This window comes from Ziziphus jujuba, chromosome 11, assembly GCF_031755915.1.
Source record: "Ziziphus jujuba cultivar Dongzao chromosome 11, ASM3175591v1".
In the NCBI taxonomy this organism is placed as follows: Eukaryota; Viridiplantae; Streptophyta; class Magnoliopsida; order Rosales; family Rhamnaceae; genus Ziziphus; species Ziziphus jujuba.
This window is the reverse complement of record NC_083389.1, coordinates 28313083-28336698: the sequence shown is the minus strand read 5'-3', so window position 1 is coordinate 28336698 and position 23616 is coordinate 28313083. Positions and strand designations below refer to the sequence as shown.

Genomic DNA, 23616 nt, shown 5'->3' with positions numbered 1-23616 from the left:
TTTCTTTTCCTTTTACTTTCTTCCCTTGCCAGAAGGCATGCCACACTATATATATACATATATGGTTCGGCTGATGTATTGTAAAAGTTCTAGCAGGAAATCTCTAATATTTTTGAGATAACGACGTACGTACGTAGTTGATGTGCTAATTGATGGGAGGTTATTCATGCAAAACTGAGTGTAATCTTTTTAACTACTGTAAAATACTTTCCAGAGATTTGTAAGAATGCAATACAGCAATAGTATTACCTCACTGAATAAGATTCTCCGGGATGTGGTTTAACTTTTACCCACCCCTGTGCATTCCACATATATAATCCACTTGTTAGTTTCGGGAAAAAAGCTAAAAGTTGAATAAGACCAGCAGATGCTGACTACCAGTCAGAATGTTCTTTAATTGCCAGCAGCGGCTATATTGTACAACAAGACAACCAGATGTTTCCTTTAGGTTGTCTTGAAATCCATAAAAAACGCTCCTTGGGTTGCAGTGCTTTCCTGAGAAAACATCAATTGCAAATCCTTTACTAATGCAATGCACACAGAATTAGTAATCAGGGCTCTTAAATTGATTTGTTTGGCACAATAATTTCTTTCTTCTAAAATCAATCATAGCCATCACCCTAATATGGTACATTTCATCATTAGAAATGCATATAATCTGCAGACAAGTTCTCAAACATAACTAGCCAATTTTCCTTCCAACTAAAATTATGACCATTCCCTATGCTAACTCTAAAAGGGAATTCAACACTGAATTTGGTTTTAAAAAATCTATAAAACCCTAGCTTCAGTTGAAAATATTTTATGTATGCACTTTTGCTGACTCCTTTTTCACTCTCCATACTGCTTCCACTTCATCAGTCCGGAATTGCTGGGTAAATGTGGATTCTTCCAGCGGGGTTAATGTGCCATGAGCAAAAGCAAGCAGACCAGTATAAGCAATCATGGCTCCGTTGTCAATGCAATTCCTATCACCAGTTGCAAACAGCTTCCCCTCCCCCCCCGCGCTCAGAGCACATTACTTTCATCAGCTCTTGCAAATGTTCATTGCAACCAACACCACCAACAATAAAAACGTCTTCCTTGTCACAGTGTGCCATTGCTCATGCTGTAATCTCTACAAGCATTGCAAACAACATTTCCTGCAATATACAACAACATCATGGATGAAGTATATTGGATATTTCGTCATAATTTCTATTCTAACACTTCGATATGCAAAAAACTGTTTAAAAAATTCTAGCTATAAGAGTTCATTACCAATAAAACTTATATTATCATTCAGATAGACAATCAAAAAGATAATTTACCTGCAAGCAATAGCACAAATCTGCTGGAGTGCATTCATTATTTTTTAGCTTCTCCTTGGCAGTGGCTTCAATATAGCTTAATATTCCACTAAAAGAAACATCCATGCCTTTGACAACATAAGGGAGGTCAATAAATTGTTCCTTTCTTTGCAGGCTAAAGAACAAAAATAACACATATCACATGTCAAGATGAAGCAATTCCACCTTTTTATTCAACTCAAGTACCACGCATTAATGGAAATTTAAAACTACAATAAGTGAAGGGTAAATTGCATGAAACCCCTTAAACCGTTGGTTTGTTCCAATTAACTCCGTACTTAAACCGTTGGTTTGTTCCAATTAACTCCGTGACCTGTTAATCACAAAATTGACAGCAGTGTTTAATATATAACATCGTACTATATTATAAGAGTTTGTTATTTACCCAGTTTTCCTTTTTTTTTTTTTTTTTTTTTTTTTTGGGGACAATTTACTGACAAAGTTTGAGTCGGTTATCAGCAACCACTTAATAGTTTAGGAAGGTTTTATGTATTTTTCCCTAAATTAATATAACAATAACAATTTCATTTAGAGAGAGAGTGAGAGAATCACTCATGGAACTGTTTTGTTCATCTAGTGCTAGTAAGTAGAGTTTGGGGCATCAAAAGTTTACAACATGAAGTCATTATCTTCAAAATATGGTCAACAAAGAACACTAGCACAAAAAACAGTTCATTATCATCCAGCCTATAATAACAAGCTAAAAAGAGCTTGCCCTGGTACAAGTTCAGCAGAAACTTAACTTGAGTTGCAGGTTCTGAAGCTTGCAAGGAGGGTTGCCATATAACTTAACATATTGCTCTAAAGCACCCTTATAACATTCCAACATCAATGAATTTCCCCTCTAAACCAACTTAAGGAGCATATTCTGGGCTTACTGATTGAATTTAGATATTTACCTCATGATGCATGGGTTCAAAGTTTGGGAGCTATCCTAGAATCCAAGGTGGCCCAAAATAGCCAGATGCATGTGGTACAAGAAGACTGCATGTGCCATGAGGGATTAGTCGATTGTCAATATCTACCAAATTTTCCAAGTAAAAAATAAATCCCATGACAAAGATACAGAGCTGATCAGAAATAAAACATCATTGCTACTCTTAATGATAAAAGACAGGTGAGGAACTTCCTAATGATACCCACTTTCCATTGTCCAATTAGGATAAACTAATAATTAAATCAGTGACATCATTACATGCTGGAGAGAATGTATGGTAAAAAAAAGGCACTATTAAACCACTAAAAACCTATTTATCCTTAATAAAAATATAGAATACAAAAACAAAATAAATAAGGAAAATAAGAAAACAGATAAAAAAAAAAATTAACACTCCCGGGGTCACTTAAATTTCCAAAATGTGCTTGTATTAACATAAAAAATCAATCTTTTAACACCAATGTACAATCGAAAAATACAAGATTATATTAACTCCATTTTCCTAATCTTGTTATGGTAAACTTTTCCATCAAAGAGTATACAACTCCATATATATTTGACAAATCAAAGCTATTTATGCAACCAAAAACATATTCCCAAAAAGCAACAGAAATAAATCTAATAGTTACAAAGAGAATCAAAACCATCAAAACATGTCGTTGATTTACAATGATATATAATGCATCAGCAATTCATCATGAGCCCCAGTAGAGCATGTCAGGTACCTAATCTAAAACACACAGTACCAGTGAATGGCTAAAACTAGAATGAATAATAATTATATTAATAGAATAACAGAACTATTGGCAGTTCTGCAACCTCAAATCTAATAGCTTCTCCGTTTTCTAAAACTATGCAACACAAGAAATACAACTTTAGTCCAATATGAACTATTTAAGCAGTTGAAAATCCTATTATAACTCTAACCTGAAAAACTTAATCAAAAACTATACATTCATAAGAATGTGCTTAGTTAAGTAAAAATCTCAAAAGTGGTTTGAGAAAATGGTAAAACAGAACGTGATTCTCTATATTATTAGAGTATGCTTATGTAAAGAATGAAAGGCCTTAGACAATAAAACTTAAAACCAAGACTCGTAATCTTAATAGGTCTTACACATGTGAATTTTCTGTGCATCATGATTCAAGGAATAAACCACCGGAAGGAAACCTTTATCAAAAACAATTTTAAATAATAAAATAATAATAGAGAAAGACAAAATAAGGCTCTATGCATTGATAACTAAACTTAAAGTAACATAAAGAGACATTAGAAACCAGTATGTGCATACCTGCTCAATATTATATCCAGGGCTAGAATCATTAGAGAGAGTTAAAACCATAGCCAAACCGATCCAAACAATTCCCAACAGCAATATCCATGGTCTCTCCAAAGATTCTATACCGTCCTTCACTATATGCAATTAGTTGTGTATTGCCACCACTTACATATAATACGACAGGATCATCTGCGCGCGTCACAACCCTTCCCATCTCAACATGTGCAACACAGTGGTTAACTGCAACAATGGGTTTCTTCCACAGATGCGAAAGAACCCTGACAACGATAGCTGCAACTTGAAGCGGAGCTCCCAGGCCAGGACCGTTGGTGTAACAGAGACAATCAGAGCCGATTTGACAAGTGGGAGTATCTGTTGGAGATGGTGTTGAGCAGTTTCTCGGGGAAGGAAACCTTGGCCAGGAGGGTAATATAGGTATGGCGTGGGTTAGACAGAATAGCGCCATCTAAGGTTACAACTCCAACACCAATCTTATTGGCTGAACCCTCAAACCCCAAAGCTATCATTCTTTTCATTTTTCAGAAGATTTTAAAGCAGACCTTGTAATCCAACATCAGAACCCAAATCAAATACACAAGAAAGTTTCGATCTTTTTGAGTTTCTCATTGAATTGTGATTGAATGACTTCCAACAAATAAAATGTAACCAGTAAACCTTACTGTCTTATTTATTTATTTTCTCTTTAACCAGAAACCATTAGCTGCTAAATCTAATGATCATCCATCCATGATAAAGCAATTTACAAAATAAATGAGATTAACAGGTAAAAGCAGTGTTCCTCAACAACATAGAGAAAAAGCTCACCTTTTTTATTCAAATGTAGTGAGCGATCTGTGGAGCTGGTAACCTATGCTTGTACGCTTGCTGCGGTTTCAGTTTTTGGTACTGCTATGTTGTTGGTCGGTGGATTCTCTGATATGATATGAGTCTTCAATAGCTGATCTGCTTCAAGTGAGTTGAGCGATCTCAATAGTTGATACAAGGATGTCTTTGTTATGAGAGATTTGGAGGCTGTTCCCCAAAATAGGAAGGGATAGATGGAAAGTCTTCTGAACAAGAAATTGATTTAAAAAAAAAAAAAGAAAAAAAAAAAAGTCAGAATTGAGGAAGGATTTGTGCGTAAAGTTTTGAGCTTTTACGAAAATCATATTAAAGTTGCCCAAACAAAAAATTAGAGAGATGGAAAAACCTATTTATTTTTTCTTCTGTTTAAAATTTGTTATAGAAGACACCAAGTATATGGTATACACCGAGTAAATATTATTTTATTGTTGTTATTTTTTTTAAACGATTTAAATTGATTATTGCAAAAAAAAACAAATTTTAAAAAAATTTAAAAAAAAACACACACGCACGCGTACACATAATATATTAGTAATGGTAAATTTTTAAGGGTCACTATGATTATGATTGATTAAGGTTTTAATATCACGAGATTTTAAGGTTTTGATTTTAGTTTTCAAGTTATGTTACTTTTTCTATTATTGTGTATAGCTTCTTAATATTAGTTAAATGTTCTAACATAAATAGATTAGAGCTCACTGGGAATAAATACTATTATTGATTGATTATTGAACAAATCTTTTTATTTCTCTCTCTCTCTTTAAATTGTTAGCAAAGTAGTTGATAGGAAAAATAATCAATAACCAAATTATCTTCTAAATAATTGAATAATCTATCCCTATCGAAAATAGTTAGTTTTTGTTTCAATAATAAACAAATTATCTGATTTTCATAGTAACCATGTCATATTTTAGAGATTACTGGAGATAAAAATAGAGATATGAAATTTTAAACTCTGATTCTTTTAAATATCAGAAATTATTATTATTTTTTATTATTTTCGAAAATATCAAAGGTAGTAAGCAATGGTTATAATTAAATCTATGAAGATTAAAAATAAAAAAAAATAATAAGGAAGAAGAAAGAAAAAGTTTGGGGCTTTAGTGATATAATTCTTATGAAAATATTAAACTCCTATAAAATACATTATCCATCACTTTGTGAATATAGGTGAAATAAAAAGTTTTATGAGAAAAAAATTATTTAAGATCAATATTTTTTAATTTTCTTTCTGATTATTTATTTTTTAAATTCGTTAACAAGCGCGTTTTGTTGAAATGCCAAAAGGAGCTGCTGTTCATAATCGTGTATTTGTTGTTGGAGGTGCAAAATGAAGGTTTGCAAGTGCAATTGCCACTAAAACAGTAAAAAATAATAATAATAATAATTGCAAATTTGTATCGACCTGGCAACTTTCTAGTGGGACTGGTATTTTTTTTTTTATTTTTTTTTTTCGGAGTATTGTTTTTATTATCAGGTCAGGTATAAGTTCTGCTATTTCTGAGTAGTGGCGATTGATTCAGTACTCACCAGCAAGAACCCCAAAACCAAAGCCATGGCTTCAATATCTCTCTCATTCGCTTATTCTCTGCTTCCTACTACTCTCTCCCACAACAACAATAACAACAGCAACAACAACAAAAGCAGCAACAGCTCTATCACCCATGGAGCCAAAGACCCCAATTTCATGGTTGTTCGCTGTGCATTTGCAGCAGCACCTAGAACCACCAATCCATCATCGTCATCGTCGTCATCGTCTTCTTCTTCTTCTTCCCCCGAGGCGGCTAGAAAGAGACACTGGAAGCAGGGCGAATACCCTGGAGTTTCAGAGTCATCCATTCCTGGGATCTCAAGGAAGTCCCCCATCAAGAATGTCAAGAAGAAGTTGGACCGTAAGAACAATGCCAAAGCCTGGGTTAACACAGTTACTGAAACCTTGTCCGAACGCATTCAGAATAAGCAGTGGCTCCAAGCCCTTGAGGTTGGTCTCCGTCTCCCTTTCTCTTTAATTTTGCTCCTTTTTTTCTTCTGCTGCCTGGTTGTTCAAAGTTTCTTTCTTTCTTTCTTTCTTTCTTTGAGGTTGTTCTCCGCCTAGCCTTGCTCCACCCATAATCAAGAAATTTTCTTCTTTTTTCGCTTTTCGGGTAGTGTATTCAGTTTGTGAATTGCTAATAATTAAAAATGTTAAACTTTATTTATTTCTTCAATCCAATCTACTTTGGCGTTGAGCCTTTTTTTTCTCTTTTTAATTTATTTATTATTATTTTTTATTATGTGATAGATACCGAATTGGTGGGTAAAATTTTTCCCTTTTCTCTACTTCACCAGTGGAAGCTGCTGTTTGGAAATACCATTAAAAATATTAAAAAGTAGCTATGAAGAAATGGTTTTCTTCTATCATATAATCATTGCATGAATCATTCATGAATAATAATGATAATAGTAGTATCTGTTATAACTTATCAGGTTTTTGAAATGCTCAGACAACAACCTTTCTATCAACCTAAACAAGGGACATACATGAAACTCCTTCTTCTGCTTGGAAGATCCGGCCAACCCAACCGCGCATGTCAGCTTTTTGACACTATGCTTGAAGAAGGATTGGAACCCACTCCTGAACTTTATACGGCCTTACTTGCAGCTTATTGTCGCAACAATCTCATAGACGAGGCATTCTCTACTTTCAACCACATGAAGACCCTCCCTAATTGCCAACCTGATGTTTTTACTTACAGTACCTTAATAAAAGCTTGTGTTGATGCTTCACGGTTTGAATTAGTTGAGTCCTTGTATGAAGAAATGGATGCACGGCTAATATCTCCAAATACAGTCACCCAAAACATAGTGTTAAGCGGATATGGTAGGGCTGAAAAATTTGACCAGATGGAGAAAGTGTTATCAGGGATGCTGGAGAGCACAACTTGCAAGCCTGATGTATGGACAATGAACATTATCCTTAGTGTGTTTGGTAATATGGGTCAGATTGATACAATGGAAAGATGGTATGAGAAGTTCCGTAACTTTGGCATTGAGCCAGAAACCCGCACTTTTAATATCTTGATTGGTGCTTATGGGAAAAAAAGGATGTATGATAAGATGTCATCTGTCATGGAATACATGCGTAAGCTTCAATTTCCATGGACGACTTCGACTTATAACAATGTCATAGAAGCCTTTGCAGACGTGGGAGATGCAAAACACATGGAATGCACATTTGATCAGATGCGTGCTGAGGGTATGAAAGCAGACACCAAGACATTCTGCTGCCTTATTAATGGGTATGCCAATGCAGGCCTCTTCCACAAGGTGGTTAGCAGCATTCAGTTGGCTGGAAAGTTTGAGATACCTGAGAATACCTCATTTTATAATGCAGTGATATCTGCATGTGCAAAGGCAGAGGATTTGATGGAAATGGAGAGAGTTTTTAAGCGGATGAAAGACAAACAATGTCTTCCGAATTCCACAACGTACTCTATCATGGTGGAGGCATATAGAAAGGAAGGTATGAATGACAAGATATACTATTTGGAGCAAGAAAAGCAGGAGATTGCAGTTCAATGGTCCTTAAAATGATTAGGGCTTAGGAATGGAGTTGTGTTTCTGTGATTGACAACTTTGAATAGAACTGTGAATGTTTCATGAATTTCCTACTTCTTTATGGCGTAGCTTGACGTTCTTTCTATGCAGCAGTGGGCTGTATTATTGAAGCTACCAATCCTTGATGGTACTGGACTCCTCAGCCTTTTGATTTCTGGTCATGTGTTGTAAGAGTTCTGGAAAGCTATTTTTTGAGATACTGATATACATAGTTGATGTGGTGATAGAGTTTATTCGTGCAACTTTGTGTAATCTTGTTGACTACCATAATACTTTCCAGAGATTTGTAAGAATGCAATACAGTAATGGTATTGTCTAACTGAATAAGATTCTCTGAGATGTGTTTTAACTTTTAGCCACCCAATATATTGCATTTATATAATCCACTTGTTTGGGAAAATGCTAAAGTAGAAGAAAATGACCAGCAAAATTCAATATTCAGTACAAAACTATTAAGCGTTTACTACTATCCTATAGCTTTGAGTTTGCAAAAAGGAAGTTGCTCTTACATCACAGAAACAGGTTCTCATTTCTATTGCTTTTGGGTTTATCAATGGAGAAATAGGTGTTTCTAATTTGCTAATTTGTGTGTAATTTTGTGCAGGGCGCACGCAGCTTATTAATCTAGGGAACAAAAGTTGGTATGTTCTGGATTTGCCTGGTTACGGATAATACAGAGCTTCTTTCTTTTAACTAGTTAGAGGACTATAAATTTAGGCTTATTCTTTTCGTTCCTTTTAGCTTAGCAACTTTATGTAATCTAGAAATCTAGTGTTAGGTATCTAAGTAATTTCTTAATGTTATTGATACCTAAGCTCGAGAAACTCTAGCTTTCTATTAGCCTTTGTCACTAGAGCTTTGTTGAAAAACATATGGCAGATGGTTACATAATAGTCATCATAGTTTAGCAACGCAGAGAATATATACTAGAACGACAACTGAAGAAAGAAAAATTACTAGAAAGCAAACAAAAAATAATATTTCATCAAAAGAGAAGCCCTTTGAAGAGTAAGAAAGAGTTGTTGACTGCGAGATTGCCAACCACCTCCGTTCAGAAACTCCATTTTATAATAATTATAATTTTTTTTAAAATGGAATATAGTTCCTAGGATTATAATTATGATATATATATATATATATATGTATAGATCTGTGGTGTACCTAGTAGGATCCGTATATATATATATACTATATAAATCTTGCGTAACAAGGTCCCATATACAGTGTATTACCAAAAAAAATAAAAAAAGTTTCCATATACAGTTTTCTAGACAAAAATTCAATGTACAGGTTTGTCATAGACTGTCATGAGCTATATATGAAACTCTAGAATTTTGTCACTGTTTTTCAATACGTATGAAATTGTATGTTGTGCCAATCCAATTAGTCAATAGCTACAAAATAGATTTTCTACTGAAACGATAGCTGAAGAAAGAAAAATTATAAGAAAGCAACAAATATTATTTGTATGAACTCCATGAAAAGCCTTGGATACTTTAATAAGCAGTTTATGAACAAGCTTTGAATTGTGTACGTCCCATGCCAAAAAGAAAAAAAAAAAAAAAAAAAAACAAGGACAGAAGGTGCGTCTGTCTTGTGGTTAATTTAATTTCCTCTTTATTAATTGCTGTCCGAGAAAAATAATAATGATCATCAACTGGGGTTTTAATTTTTAAAACCACTAAGTTCTGGCTTTGTTCTCTGGATCTATACTTTTTGATAGTCAAATGTATAGGTTTTGCTAGCATTAAGCCTTTTTATGTCTCAGCCTATAGGTCGGGTTAATATCATAACAGTACTGGACTCTACCTTTTCGTTTTCTGGTGGTGATGCAGAGTTATAGAAATCTCTATTTTTGAGATACTGATGAACATAGTTGATGTGCTTATTAATATAATAGATTTTTATATTTTTCGTGCAAAACTCAAAGAGTATTCTTTTTTACTAGACTACCGTAAAATAAAAATACCATACAGATTTTGCAATACAGTAACAGTATTGTTTCACTGCTCCTCTCCGAGGTGCGTTTTACTTTTAGCCGCCTCCCTACGTTTCACTGATATAATGCACTTGTTAGTTTTAAGAAAATGCTAAAGCTGAATAAAAAGGCCATTAAAAATTCATTATTCGGTTCAAGGGTCTAGAAGTGGATAATATCAACTGTGTAATAGTAAAGCTTATCTTGGGCATCCATTGAAATAATACTCTCTTGCTATATTTCTGCAATTTGCAATACATAAGCTTTCGGTTTGATAATCCTTAAATAAATGATTACAAATTACTGTGTCCACCACGTCATACAACAACTTCTACCTCGATCTAGATCTATTATTACCTTCTTTGAAAATCTAATTTCCCCATACAATAGACAAACAGAGATGCAAAAATAATTGGAAAAGCAATGAGCACCATAGCCACAACGACTAAATGATGATGATGAAAGCCAAAATATTGTTCTAGAAATGCACCAATCGTCTTCATCTCCCCAAATACCAAGAGCTCTTTGTCCATGTCTCCATACTGTGAAGTCAGCAGACCATTCAGGGACCAGGATGTGGGACAAATCCAATACAACCAAATCCACCACTTAGGAATTTTCTGCATATATGTTGGATTATGTAGTTAGAATTCTATCCTATAGCATCCAATTTTTGGATTTCACAATCAAATGAAGAGTTGGGAATCATTAGTTTACCGGCCCTGGCATGAGATAGCCTGAGAAAAGATTTAACACTGTGTAGAGTGCCACGGCCAAGACCGAAGCTACTTCAAGGTTTGTGCTCAAAGAAACTATCAGCATCCCAAGATACACAAAATATAGAAACGTACAAAACGATGCATAGAAGTACCAGAAAACCTTGTAAGCAGACCAGCTGTAGCCTATTATTGGATATGTAATGGCCACGTACAAAATTGTTTGCATCAGTATATAAGGTATTTCGATGGAGACCTATATTGTATGACATTCAGCAGAGTTGACTTCTGTTATTATATGTGAAATATAAACCCACCATCTTAATATTTTTTCCTATCAATAATACTGAATAGTTTTAGTTGGTAGTAATGTGGAACCTGTGCAAATGAATAAGCCTTTGAGGAGTACATTCCTGCAAATCTTTCCCGGTACAAAACAGTGCGTTCAGTTGCCACGTAAGGAAGAACCGTCGAACAATTGTTTATGCCCAAGAATATTACAGCGATATACATGGATCCAAAAATGTTGAACAAATCCTGCTCAGTTTTTCTTTTAATTAAAAGGAAAGAAAAGAATAAGTTTTGACTAATTAAACTATCAGAAAAATAGAGTATGTTTGCAATTTAATAAAAAGTAAGTATTCATTTGAGTACTATTTATCTATATGGCAATCATTTCTACTTGAACAAACATCAGTGGAGCTATTTATCCCCTGCCAAGTCTGTTAATATGAGCATCAGAACTGGTAAAAACATTTGTTTATAACCCAAAAGCTAAACCACCCAATGAAGTTCTTTATATGGAATATGTATGAATTATGGATGATAAAATGGGAAAAAGATCTTACATGTCCTTTCCTTTTTGCCAAAAAATTGCACCAAACAAGAGAGATGAGACAATCAAATACATAAAACGTGCCAAGTTGTATTCAGGGCATCTCCAATAGGAAAGGTGCTGTTTCCACAGGCAAGCCATGAACTGCACCAGGCCATTTTGTGGAAAATGAGTGGGAAAGTGCAAGTCTCTTGAACCTGCCTTTGGTTCACTCAATTCCCTTACCATTGCCATAGTGTCTCTGTGAAGGAATATAAATATACTTATGAAAAATGTTATGGAATGAAATCTGCCTTTAAGAAGTACCTACAACTGCAACCCACCTGTACTGAGCGGACTCCTTATAAATGTTGGCAAAATCTATACCAAGTTCTGCTTCTGCTGAAGCTGAACTGATTTCTAACATCCAAGTTGCAGGGTTATAGTTATCTTTGATCCTTGGAACACCAGGAATACCCTGTTGATGATGTTGAATATGAATCGAAATCAGCAAATTTATGGAAGACCGACAACTTTAACTTTTTCCTTTTGTGTTTCTCCATAGTGCATACAGGACTCAGTGGTTGCAGTTTATTGATTTACAGAGCTGTTGTTTAATTATGTCAACAATGTTTATGAATGTAAACCACAATTTCATAACACGTGATTCAAAATATAGTTACATGTGTACTAGATTTTCTTGAATTTAAGTATTTCAAATGAGTTATAATTGAGGTACCAGTATAACTTAATAATTTCAACCAATGCGGATGCTTAGTTACTTGCTTCTTAGGATGCAGCGAAACATACCTCAAAATATTCAATGAGTTTACTTGAATGATGACCTAGCATTCCCGAATAGATGATCTGGCCTCCCATTTTCATCAAAATTAACTGCATAACATCACCAAAATATCCCTCACCAACTAACTTATTTGTCATGCTCGTGACAAGCTAAGATTCTGAAATATAGCAAATTTCATAGAAGATTCTGTTCTTACGTATAATTACCTCATCAAAAGACTCAAATACGTCAATACTTGGTTGATGGATGGTACAAACAGTTGTCCTTCCAGTGGCTACTATATTCTTCACTACACGCATGACAATTGAAGCTGCTCTAGCATCCAAACCTGAAGTAGGCTCATCCATAAATATTATTGACGGATTGGAAACAAGTTCCACTGCAATTGTAAGCCTCTTTTGCTGTTCTGTTGATAGCCCACTTTGGCCAGGAATCCCAACCAAACAATCTTTTATACCATCCAGTTCAATTGTTGCAATCACTTCTTCCACAAATCTCTGCAGGATAAGATGAGTTGAATTGAAGATAAAATATATATATATATATATATATATATATGTTCAAACTCACACAAGAACATGTATCAATCAAATCTCATACAGCTTTTATTTGCGGATCTGTTTCGGGTGGCAACCGCAGCCAAGCTGAGTACATCACTGATTCTTCTACAGTAATATGTGGAGAATGTATATCAGTCTGCTCACAGTAACCTGAAATTCTCGCAAATGTCTTCTGGACTTTGGGATACCCTGATATTCTTATATCTCCTTCAATTTTACCTCCAGTTTTTCTTCCTGAAAGCACATCCAAGAGAGTGGTTTTCCCAGCCCCACTCACACCCATTAGGGCTGTAAGAATTCCTGGCCTGAATGCTCCAGTTATATCTCGAAGCAGTTGAAGAGTTTTCTGATTGAAGCCATGTTCTCTCATTTCCTGTTCAAACGGATTAACCAACTTATTACCTTGTTTCTTCTAATGTGAATACTAATGATACCTCATACGATACATTTAGTTCAACTTTGATGATAATTACCGCAGGAGTATCAACGTAATACTGCACGTCCTTAAACGAGATTGTTAGAGGCTCAAATGGCAGGACCAGACTTCCCTTCCCTGTAAGCTTGATCACAAATTGAATTGCTCTTGAATCGATTATTTCATGTTCATCATATTAATAATATCAGATTTCTTTTATTGAGTTTAGTAAAGTTATATCTCACCCTCTTTTATTGATTCTGCTGTAGTTTGGGAAGAAGCAGCTGGAATTGATTTGTTGTCTGACTGTGCAGTACTGGTACTACTGCCATTATCTTTTCCTTGCAGTTCAGATAACTTTTTCTTGGAAATAATAGGCCGAGACATCTTCTTAGCTGTGTTCATGTAGGCATAAAATAGGTAAGTGAACACAATCTGATGCTTAACATATATGCGTTTTTTGACAATTAAAATTGACTCACGTTTCAAATAGGTCAAGGATAAGACAAATCCAAGATCACATAGTATTGACATCCCAAATAGTGCTCCAAGTGATATCCAAAAGAAATAGTCATCAAAGTTCAAACCATGACTGGTTAGAATAAGCTCACCAAGGGTAGTGTTCCATTTTGAGACCTACAAACGAGAATGAAAATGAAGCTTTATGAACATATTGAGCAAGGGGCTAACTGATTATCTGATTTTGCTAAAGTAGTATATTAACCTTTTGCCAGCGTGGAGCTCGGAATTCGTTAAGGGTGATAGCTATTTCCCCATAGGACATGGGAGAAACCCAGAATGCCCACCTCAACCAAGGAGGTAGAGAGGCTGCAAAAACAACAAATTCTGTCAGTAGCAGTCCAATTTACCATCCCTTATATTTAAAAGCAAAGAAGTTAACCATGAAATAGTGACTTTACATCGTGGAAGAATGAAGCCTCCAAACACGTACATCAATGACAGAACCAAAGTGCCACAACTCGTAGCAACAATTATATTTCTAAAGATTGAGGCGATGAAACGGCACATGGATGTTGATGTTTGATGTAGAGCAAATAGCACAAGGAAGTGGCAGAAGAACCTAATTAAAAGCATTGGCAGGAAATCATGAACATAATATACTCTTGTTTCTTATAAGTAACCATATCCTGATTATAAATTGAAGCTGCTACCTTTTCACCTCAGGGCTATACCCAATAACATAGTAAGTTAGAGCTGTCCATAGCAGGGCATCAACCACCGAAAATGGAATCTTTAGGATAGAGGCTGGAATGGAATAAGCCCATGCAGGGTACAGATAAAATGTTCTCTGCTTGTCAACCACAGGAAGTCTAGCAATTGTCAAGGATAGCTCTGCAACTCCATTGGTCATGAGTCTCACAAGTGCATAATACAACGATCCCATGAAATAATTTGCACTCTCCAAATCCACATCCAACTCAGTTCTTATGAATACTGTCATTGTCATAACTGCAATGATGAAAAGCTGTGGAAAAAATGCTGAGTGGACAAGTTTAATTTGCTTATGAAATGTTGGAGAAACACTACCACATTAAGGAATTGAAGTTTGAGCAACTATACTAACCTGTGCTGTTTTGAAAACATAGACAAAGGAATTTCGTTTCACGAGAAGTAGCTCTCTAGCCATGCAAGCTTTAAACAATTTCCATTTACTCATCGAATATGCACTAAACGACAAGGCATTACTACTTCCCTGAGACTTATCATATGGTTTTGATAGCTCATTGTTTAATGTCTTGCCCATGTGACTCTGTTTGAATATTTGAGAGAATTGATCCACTGAAATATAGTTGTAGGGAAGGTCAGTGTTATACCAGTATTGAGCTTGATCCTTCTTGGATATAACCTGAAATTATTTGAAACCAAATTTGGTTAGGCATATTGAATAAGTACAAAAAAAATAGAAAGAATACAAATTTCGGCACCTCCTGAAGGAAATCTGCAACACTCTTTCTTGTTGGGCACTTAAAACCACAATCTTCAAAGAATTGAAGTACATTACTACGAGGACCATGATATACTATTTTCCCCTCTGCCATCAATATTACATCATCAAATAGATTAAAGGTTTCTGGCGCCGGCTGAAGAAGTGAAACCAATACAGTAGCATCAGTAATGTGCACCAATTGCTGAAGGCATGTAACTATCTGAAATGTTGTGGAGCTGTCCAATCCGTTTGATATTTCATCCATAAATAGAGCTTTCATTGGACCAACAATCATCTCTCCTGGAAGATGAAAACAGTTCCAAGAAATTTTAGGATTACCTGTGCACATTCTTACTGCTATAGATGAGAAAGTGGTGAAGCTTTTATATTTTCTTTCTTACCTGTAGTAAGCCTTTTCTTCTGACCACCTGAAATGCCCCTTCTCAATGCATCACCAACCATTATGTCCCCGCAGATATCCAGTCCGAGGATCTAAGAGGCCAAGTTTTGTAGCTTACATGTCAAATTGGATCACAACATTTTGTTTGAACTCCATTCCTTAACATTAGTTCATGCTTCTTGAAAAAGAAATTACCTTTAAAATATAGTCTGTTTGGAGATTTCTACTCTGCCCTTCAACTGAAATTGCCTGTAAGCATATGTTACTCTCTCCATTGTCATTTGAAAATTTTTAGGCCTATAAAAATAAACGTCTATATATATACATGTACACACACACACACACACACACATATATATATATATATATATATATATATGTTTCTTATGATTACCTTCATGTAGGTGTCGATATCTGGATCAGGGATGATTCCTTGTTCTTTCTCTTTTCTGCTGACTTCCATCATTATATCTGCATATATACACAAATGAAATTGAGGTTCTACTTACATTGAGACAAGTGAACAGCAATCCCAATGGCAAATTCATACAGGGGGAACAAAGAAATCACCAGTTCTGCTCCCAACACCTTGGCAGCGGGCTGAAAAGTCAATTGTCTCCCTTACTGTCATCTCCGCTATGTGCATGTCATATTGGCTAATGTATGCTGAAGTTTTCTGAGGAACAAACTCGTCTAGCTTGTAACCATTATAAGAAATTTCACCTGAAGCCTGAAGAAATAAAAGGTTCAGTGCGGATTTGTTCATTAATAACGTGTAATATATATATATATATATATTTATATATATATATATATATATATATGGAAAAGGTCGTCCTCGTCCACATTTTTTCTAACTACGTATTTTTCATAGTTTTTACCTCAAATTCGAGAAGGATCTTATAAGGTACTACTAAGTATTTAAGAATGAAATCTAATGCTTTAGACTACTTTTTATGGACACCCCCCCATTTTGCTCCTACTGATTTGTCAAAGGGGAACTCGTATGTGGCTACTGAGCCAAGATACTTGTGGTGAACTACTTCTCAAAAACCAAAAAAGAAAGAAAATAATAATAATAACGCTAACCTTGAGGGATTTGTCTAGCTCTTCTGCTAGGGCCAATAAGAAGGTGGTTTTACCACTCCCTGGGGGACCAAGAAGAAGAGTAAACCTGCATCCAAAGCCATCTATGAATGTATGTATGTGAGGAAATTTTGCCTTCCTTTCACAAATATGTTCACTGAAAATGCCTGCATTCTTAAATAAGTGGCTGCTTGGTTCAATCAACCTCACCGAGTTTTTTTCTTTTTTCTTTTTCTTTTTCTTTTTGTTTTAAACTTTCTCTTTTTATTGTCACTAGTTAAAAATACAATATTTTAATACAAAGAATGTAAATCAGCCAAACACAGTCGCACTAAATTGGATTCTGTTGACATGGTGAATTAGAGCACCAGTTTTGATTTTATAATTTCTCATCACTTAATTTCTTCAGGAAATTCAACACTGGATTTTCTGCTATTCAACTGACAAATGTCCAGGTTACCTTGATGGTTTGATGATGCCACTGACATCTTTAAGAATGCTCATCCTGGTTTCTCGAGAGCCGCACCAGATTGCCTTTTTAAAAACCTGTTTCAGGGTTATAAATGTACTGATTTCACCGACAGAGAATTTTGAAAGATGGAAGTCTAGTTGGAGAGTAGTTGAATTTGTCTATTATCCATTATTTATGTGGTTAAAAGCAGAAGAAAAGCTGAAAATGTCCATTATCAGACTGGCAAGGTGTCAAACTGTTACTTACTGACAACATGCTCATAAGAGAATTCCATAAGGTTGGTAGGGGCTTTCCTTGGACTACCTCATACTCTGCCTCCACAAACAGATTCTTGTACCTCACTTCCACAGAGGGTAAAGTAACATTCACTCTAAAATTAAGAGATTAGCTATCTGTTAATGTTAGTTAAACAGTAAACATGATTTCATTGAATTTAGTACTTGGCCTTGAATTTTTGGCAGAAATTATAGTATGTGAATGTTGGTTGCATAATACAAATATAGATAAATAAAAACCTGTCTATTCTGTTTCTAAGTTTGCGAAGCAGCCGGAGGTTGTCGTTCTCAATGTGTTTGATGAGCTTGTCAATGAAAAGATGCCTTTCAAGTGCTCCAAGCTTTGCAACATCAACCACCCTCTTTCCTTCAAAAAGTGAGGTTCTTAGGCGTTTCAAAGAGGGCAGTCTTTGAATTTCAGCCCACTGCAATTGATCAACTTTCTCGACCCCAGGATCAGCATCATCATCACCATGGATATCCATGCTAATTCTCTCAGTTGGAATCAGCTCCATTTGGAAATTATATTAGTATGTAATCTTTGGGCCTGACTTGGTACGCCTCTCAGTAAAAGCTTGTCTAAATAAACAACTCTGATGGTTGGAAACTTAATCCTAGAGGTTAAAGAAAAACATGTGTTGGTAGGGATATTTAATGAGCAAAAATAAGTCTCTTTCAGGTGTAATGTGAAAGAGAGAATTTGATGCAAAGTGTGATTGTGCAATCTATATGAAATCCTTACTATTTCCCATGAAAAGCAAACCATGTAACAAAGAAACAAAATATATAAAAGCTTAAATGAGAAACTAAGAGTTGGGCCTTCCAAGCCAAGGTAAAGCATATGAATTATTACTGTCTTGTTATGAAAAGAAGAAAGTGGTTAATTATGCTACTGATATACTAAATATTATATTGTTCCTTGGGAAAGTGATAATCCTCAATTCACGTACTCCAATTCATTGAGCAATATTCAGGTAAAATCATGTTGTGGTGGGTTTATTAAAAGACAGAATGAGAAAAATAAGTCCCTTAAGTTACCAATATGTACCACCTATCACACAATGGCACAACCTCACCTGCCCCTTTAAGTCTTTGCGATTTTCTCCTTTTAAGTGGGAATGCTATTCTTTAAATAAATTAAAAATATTTTATAGAAAAAAAGAAAAAAGAAAAAAAGAAAAAGGTTGGGACTGCTATTACTTTTTAATCTTCCTTTTTCCGCAAAATTACTTTATATCGGGCCCCCAGCACACCCACTTAAAGCTTCATTTGTTCATCACCATTGTGTCCGCTAGCTCTTTGTCCGTATTATCAACCGTGATTCGTGTGTTCCACATATATTCACTTCTTCACCAGGTTGAGATGAGGTTGTTACATATATATATATATATATATATATATGATTTAAAAACTTTTATTTTGATTTAATAGCACAGCATAAATGTTCATGGAATATGATGTTACATATATACATATATATGTATATTTCGATATAATTGGTTAAGAAGCTAAGTAACCAAAGGGTGTATCTTGCATTACACAGTGCATTTTCTTATAGTACACGCTATGGAGCAATTGAGAAGCTAAAAAAACATTTATTACTTTAAAGTTGGCAAAGTAAAAGGACCAACAACTGTAGTCACTGAGTTGGATTCACATTCATATGATCCAAAGAAGGTCCTTGTATTGTTAGTCCAATCCAATTAGCAAACCATTGGCCCAGTCTTCTAGCCAGCCCACCCTCGTACCCATTGGTTTCGGTAACCCAACCCAAACAGGAAAATGACTAGGAAACTCGCATTGAAATTGGAGATTTATAATTATAACCTCTTTTATAATTTCCCATATAAGTTGACTGTGAAGCAATGGAAGAAAGATAAAGTTGGATGAAGGAGTAATTTGATGTGAATAATTTGATATGAATAATATTAAAAACTACGAAGAAGAAGAAGACGGAGTAGCACTTTGACACATTTCCATTTACTTGGTATACATTATACATACATACTTAAAAGCTTTTATTTTCATAAAGGAGCAATTTGACAAAAATTCCATTCCAATTTCCATATACAAAATATATATAGATATATTTAAAAGTGAGCATATTAATCTGCCTAAGTTTGGAATAAGTAAATATATATATATATATATTTTACATTTCAAAAATTAACGACTATTTGAGGTGAATCATATACTAGTTAGGTATTGATCGATTTACATAGTTAAAAACATCGATCAAATACTTAATTTATTCCATTAATATCTGTTGTTGGATATATTTTAGACAGAAATTATAATAATATAATAGATTATATTATATTATATATATAACAAATTGATAAGCAATAAACCTAACCCTTGTTTTTATTTCCCCCTACCAGGTAAAATTTAAACAAAATAATATCAGCTCCTATTACTTCATAATTTTATTATTAATTAATTATATTAGATAATAGATATATGGTTATTCACTCTCAAAATTAATAGATAGATAGATATATAGAGGTTAATTAAGAGACATATTAAATAAAGAGTTTTTTTTTTTTTTTTCAACTTAATACTTGATAAACAACATTAGTTATGTGGGTATAATCTTAATCCTAACCGACAAATGTATAGGATAATAAAAACGATTACTTTCATTTTATTTATTTGATAATTACTAGTTGGTTACACTAATAGCACTATAAATAGAAAGCTTCCATTTAAGTTTTCATCTATCAGTACTCAGCTTTTAATTAGCACAATTAAGTGCAGCAGTAGTCAAGATGGCAGGTTGTAAGATGATGTTTGTTTGCTGTTTGTTGTTGACGTTGTTAGCCATGAGTCATGGAAGAGAGAACCCGAAGGTTCTGACTCTGTCTGATGATGATGTGAGTCACGTTTGCAACCCTTCCAGATTTATGAAACTTGGATTGGAGATGAGCAAGTTTGTGTACTGTGACTCGTCTCTGCCATACGAAGTGAGGGCAAAGGACTTGGTGGACCGAATGACACTGGCAGAGAAGGTGCAACAAATGGGAAACAATGCTCAAGGAGTGGCGAGGATTGGACTTCCTAAGTACGAGTGGTGGTCAGAAGCACTCCATGGAGTCTCAAATGTTGGTCCTGGAACTTACTTCGATGATGTTGTTCCCGGTGCTACCAGTTTTCCCACTGTTATTCTCACTGCTGCATCTTTCAATAAGTCACTCTGGAGAAACATAGGCGAGGTATTATTAATCTAATTTTCTGATTAATTATTGACTATTTTATTTTATAATATATATATATATATATACACATTACATACATTTTGTATAGTTGTGACATTAGTTAATTAATTTCTTATTATTGTATGCGTAATATTATATATGCAGTTCGTGTCGACTGAAGCAAGGGCAATGTACAATCTAGGAAGAGCTGGATTGACATATTGGAGTCCGAACATAAATGTAGTGAGAGATCCAAGATGGGGAAGAATTCTTGAGACGCCCGGTGAAGATCCATATGTAGTTGGTTTGTATGCTACCAATTACGTGAGGGGGCTTCAGGATGTTAAGGGGACAGAGAATACTACAGATTTGAGCTCTAGACCTCTTAAGGTTGCTTCTTGCTGTAAGCACTATACCGCCTATGATCTTGATGCATGGCGTGGAGTTGATCGATACCATTTCAATGCTAAGGTATACATATGTAATTAAATTAATTACAATTTATAAAATAACTATACATATATATATATATATATATATATGTTTAATTTATTGTTAATTTGTCGTTATTAGGTGACAGAACAAGATATGACAGAAACTTTTCTTCGTCCTTTCGAAATGTGTGTTAAGGATGGTGATGTTTCTAGTGTTATGTGCTCTTACAATAGTGTCAATGGTATTCCAACCTGTGCGGATCCTAATCTTTTGAAGGGCATCATTAGAGGCAAATGGAACCTTCATGGGTATGTATTAATTATCAAATTATGAATATGCTCGTTTTATTTAATATATATTTAAATTGAACAATTGCTTGTTGATAATTAATATCATTATTTTATTTCATTGTCAATATGGCAGATATATTGTTTCTGACTGTGATTCTATCGAGGTGATGGTGGATGGTCACAAATGGTTAGGGGACAATAAAGAGCAAGCTTCTTCACAAGCCCTTACAGCAGGTGTAGTAGTTTTTAATATAACTAATTATATATTGTTATGTCATTAATATTGATGAGGCTTATACAATAATTTTATTAATTATTAAATAGGTTTGGATCTGGATTGTGGAAGTTACTACGGTGACAGCCTTCAAGGCGCAGTTCTTGATGGATTAATCAAAGAAAAAGATATTGATAGATCACTTAAGTATCTTTATATTGTGTTGATGAGGCTTGGTTTCTTCGATGGAAACCCTACTTTTCGATCCCTTGGTAAGGATGATGTATGCTCAGTTGAACATGTAGAGTTGGCTCTCGAAGCAGCAAGAGAAGGGATTGTACTTTTGAAGAATGATGGGGATACTTTACCTCTCAATATTAACAAAGTTAATAGCATTGCAATAGTTGGACCTCATGGCAACGCCACCTCTGCCATGATTGGAAACTATGCCGGTGTTCCTTGTAAGATAGTTTCTCCGTTGGATGCATTTACAGCACTCAACAACAAAAAGGTGACGTTCGAAATGGGATGTTCCAATGTTCTATGTGCTGATAATAATAATGGTGGCTTAATTTTTACTGCTATGCAATCTACCAAGGATGCAGATGTTACATTATTGTTTGTGGGTTTGGATCTGTCAGTGGAGGCAGAGTCTTTGGATAGAACTGATCTCCTACTTCCAGGGGACCAAACTGACCTCATCAACCAAGTTGCTGCAACTGCCAAGGGTCCAGTTATTCTTGTAATCATGTCTGCTGGAGGGGTTGATATTACCTTTGCTAAGAACAATCCAAACATCAAATCCATTTTATGGGTTGGGTATCCCGGTGAACAAGGAGGCCAGGCCATTGTAGATGTTGTGTTTGGCAATTACAATCCAGGTGATTCTTTTTTTTCTTTTTTTTTAATTGTTCTAGAAATTTGATGAGTTTTTTTATTTTTATGTTTTACCAATTTAGTACTCAATATTCACTATTTGATGAGTTTTTTTATTTTGATAACTATATTAGGTGGTAGATTACCTGTGACATGGTATGAAGCAGATTATGTTAACCAGCTACCTATGACATCCATGCAATTGAGGCCGGTTGAGAGTTTAAACTACCCGGGAAGGACTTACAGGTTCTTTAATGGGTCAACTGTTTACCCATTTGGTTATGGATTGAGCTACACCAAGTTTGCATACAAACTTGTATCATCTACTCAAAAATTGGACATCAAATTGGCAAATCATCAGCATTGCCGTGTGGTAAACTATTTGGATCCCAAATTTAAACAAGACTGTCCGGCTGCAGGAGTGGATCAACTGGACTGTGATGCTAATACGGTGACAGTTGAAGTAGCTGTGCAAAATGTGGGTCCCAAGGATGGCAATGAGGTTGTGTTGGTATATGCAAAGGCTCCACAAGGTATTGCTGGAACTTACATTAAGCAACTGATTGCATTTGAGAGAGTATTTGTAGCCGCTGGTGGAACTCAAAATGTCAAATTTGAACTTGATCCTTGCAAGTGCTTTAACATCGTTCAAGATACTGCTTATAACGTGTTACCATCTGGTATCCATGGAATTGAGATTGGAAATAATGCTGCTATCACAACAACTCTTCAAGTCAACCTCCATCATTAGGAAGGATTAGGATATGAATTATTAATAAGGATTTTATTTATTTTTTTATTAGCCCATAAAATGGGCGTTTTACGTTTACATTTTTTTATTTTTTATTTTCAATTAAAAGTAAGTAATTTAGGATGAAAGGATTGTAGACCCTAAGGGTCACTGTGTGTTTTCTTTTTTTCTTTTTTTAAGTAAAAAATAAAATGTCCGATAACTAGATAACCAAATAAACTGTCCAATTTTCAAACAACGAGTCATCTTATTATCTATATATATTCGCTTGGTAACTGGATCTTGAAGTAAATAAATAAATAAAACAAAATGGGCCTTCAAAAGCCCAAAAGTATTGTAGGCCATTAAAGCTCCAGGATC

General features: G+C 34.8%; 3 protein-coding genes and 1 long non-coding RNA gene across 7 annotated transcripts; 2 read left to right on the top strand and 2 right to left on the bottom strand.

Annotated features, from left to right (window-relative positions):
- Positions 1-544: 544 nt before the first annotated feature.
- Positions 545-4800, bottom strand: LOC107433330 (uncharacterized). 3 transcript variants are annotated; one of them, XR_007238493.2, is made up of 4 exons: positions 4392-4800; positions 2249-4126; positions 1311-1662; positions 545-1142 (listed from the first exon to the last, which is right to left on the bottom strand). It is a non-coding gene; the product is annotated as an uncharacterized LOC107433330 (long non-coding RNA). The 3 variants fall into 3 exon arrangements; XR_007238492.2 differs by having other exon boundaries at positions 1311-2333; positions 3579-4126; positions 4392-4798; XR_003053238.3 differs by having other exon boundaries at positions 1311-4126.
- A 1088-nt stretch (positions 4801-5888) lies between these two features.
- Positions 5889-8386, top strand: LOC107433296 (pentatricopeptide repeat-containing protein At3g06430, chloroplastic). The gene is made up of 2 exons (XM_016044572.4): positions 5889-6411; positions 6897-8386. The coding sequence occupies exons 1-2, from the start codon at positions 5986-5988 to the stop codon at positions 8001-8003; spliced, it is 1533 nt and encodes a 510-aa protein (XP_015900058.1). The 5' UTR covers positions 5889-5985; the 3' UTR covers positions 8004-8386.
- Positions 8387-10220: 1834 nt separating this feature from the next.
- Positions 10221-18308, bottom strand: LOC107433379 (pleiotropic drug resistance protein 3). Of its 2 annotated transcripts, XM_025066713.3 has the most exons (24): positions 17737-18277; positions 17468-17591; positions 17210-17295; positions 16753-16837; positions 16234-16393; positions 16058-16134; positions 15859-15912; positions 15665-15755; positions 15262-15563; positions 14901-15182; positions 14488-14801; positions 14236-14396; positions 14040-14143; positions 13798-13951; positions 13561-13710; positions 13374-13453; positions 12941-13273; positions 12547-12837; positions 12346-12429; positions 11880-12013; positions 11570-11797; positions 11100-11271; positions 10723-10977; positions 10221-10625 (listed from the first exon to the last, which is right to left on the bottom strand). In XM_025066713.3, exons 1-24 carry the CDS (start codon positions 18009-18011, stop codon positions 10359-10361), a joined length of 4263 nt encoding a protein of 1420 aa, XP_024922481.2. In that variant the 5' UTR covers positions 18012-18277; the 3' UTR covers positions 10221-10358. The 2 variants fall into 2 exon arrangements, 1 of the variants encoding a protein (XP_024922481.2); XR_007238490.2 differs by lacking the exon at positions 10221-10625 and having other exon boundaries at positions 10839-10977; positions 11100-11258; positions 17737-18308.
- A 1945-nt stretch (positions 18309-20253) lies between these two features.
- On the top strand, positions 20254-23482 carry LOC107433355 (probable beta-D-xylosidase 5). The gene is made up of 6 exons (XM_016044641.4): positions 20254-20708; positions 20856-21161; positions 21264-21433; positions 21549-21649; positions 21740-22510; positions 22640-23482. The coding sequence occupies exons 1-6, from the start codon at positions 20265-20267 to the stop codon at positions 23254-23256; spliced, it is 2409 nt and encodes an 802-aa protein (XP_015900127.2). The 5' UTR covers positions 20254-20264; the 3' UTR covers positions 23257-23482.
- Positions 23483-23616: the final 134 nt, after the last annotated feature.

What these genes read in the sequence shown, in the direction of transcription:
- LOC107433379 (XM_025066713.3), bottom strand. Translation starts at nt 18,011, where the DNA reads ATGGAGCTGATTCCAACTGAGAGAATTAGCATGGATATCCATGGTGAT. An exon ending in ATGTTTTCAAAACAGCACAG is followed by an intron (nt 14,802 to 14,900) that starts GTTAGTATAGTT and finishes TTTTTTCCACAG; the next exon opens with CTTTTCATCATTGCAGTTAT. An exon ending in AGGCTTATTCATTTGCACAG is followed by an intron (nt 10,978 to 11,099) that starts GTTCCACATTAC and finishes CATACAATATAG; the next exon opens with GTCTCCATCGAAATACCTTA.
- LOC107433355 (XM_016044641.4), top strand. Translation starts at nt 20,265, where the DNA reads ATGGCAGGTTGTAAGATGATGTTTGTTTGCTGTTTGTTGTTGACGTTG. An exon ending in GATACCATTTCAATGCTAAG is followed by an intron (nt 21,162 to 21,263) that starts GTATACATATGT and finishes TGTCGTTATTAG; the next exon opens with GTGACAGAACAAGATATGAC. An exon ending in GGCAAATGGAACCTTCATGG is followed by an intron (nt 21,434 to 21,548) that starts GTATGTATTAAT and finishes TCAATATGGCAG; the next exon opens with ATATATTGTTTCTGACTGTG.
- LOC107433296 (XM_016044572.4), top strand. Translation starts at nt 5,986, where the DNA reads ATGGCTTCAATATCTCTCTCATTCGCTTATTCTCTGCTTCCTACTACT. An exon ending in AGTGGCTCCAAGCCCTTGAG is followed by an intron (nt 6,412 to 6,896) that starts GTTGGTCTCCGT and finishes ATAACTTATCAG; the next exon opens with GTTTTTGAAATGCTCAGACA.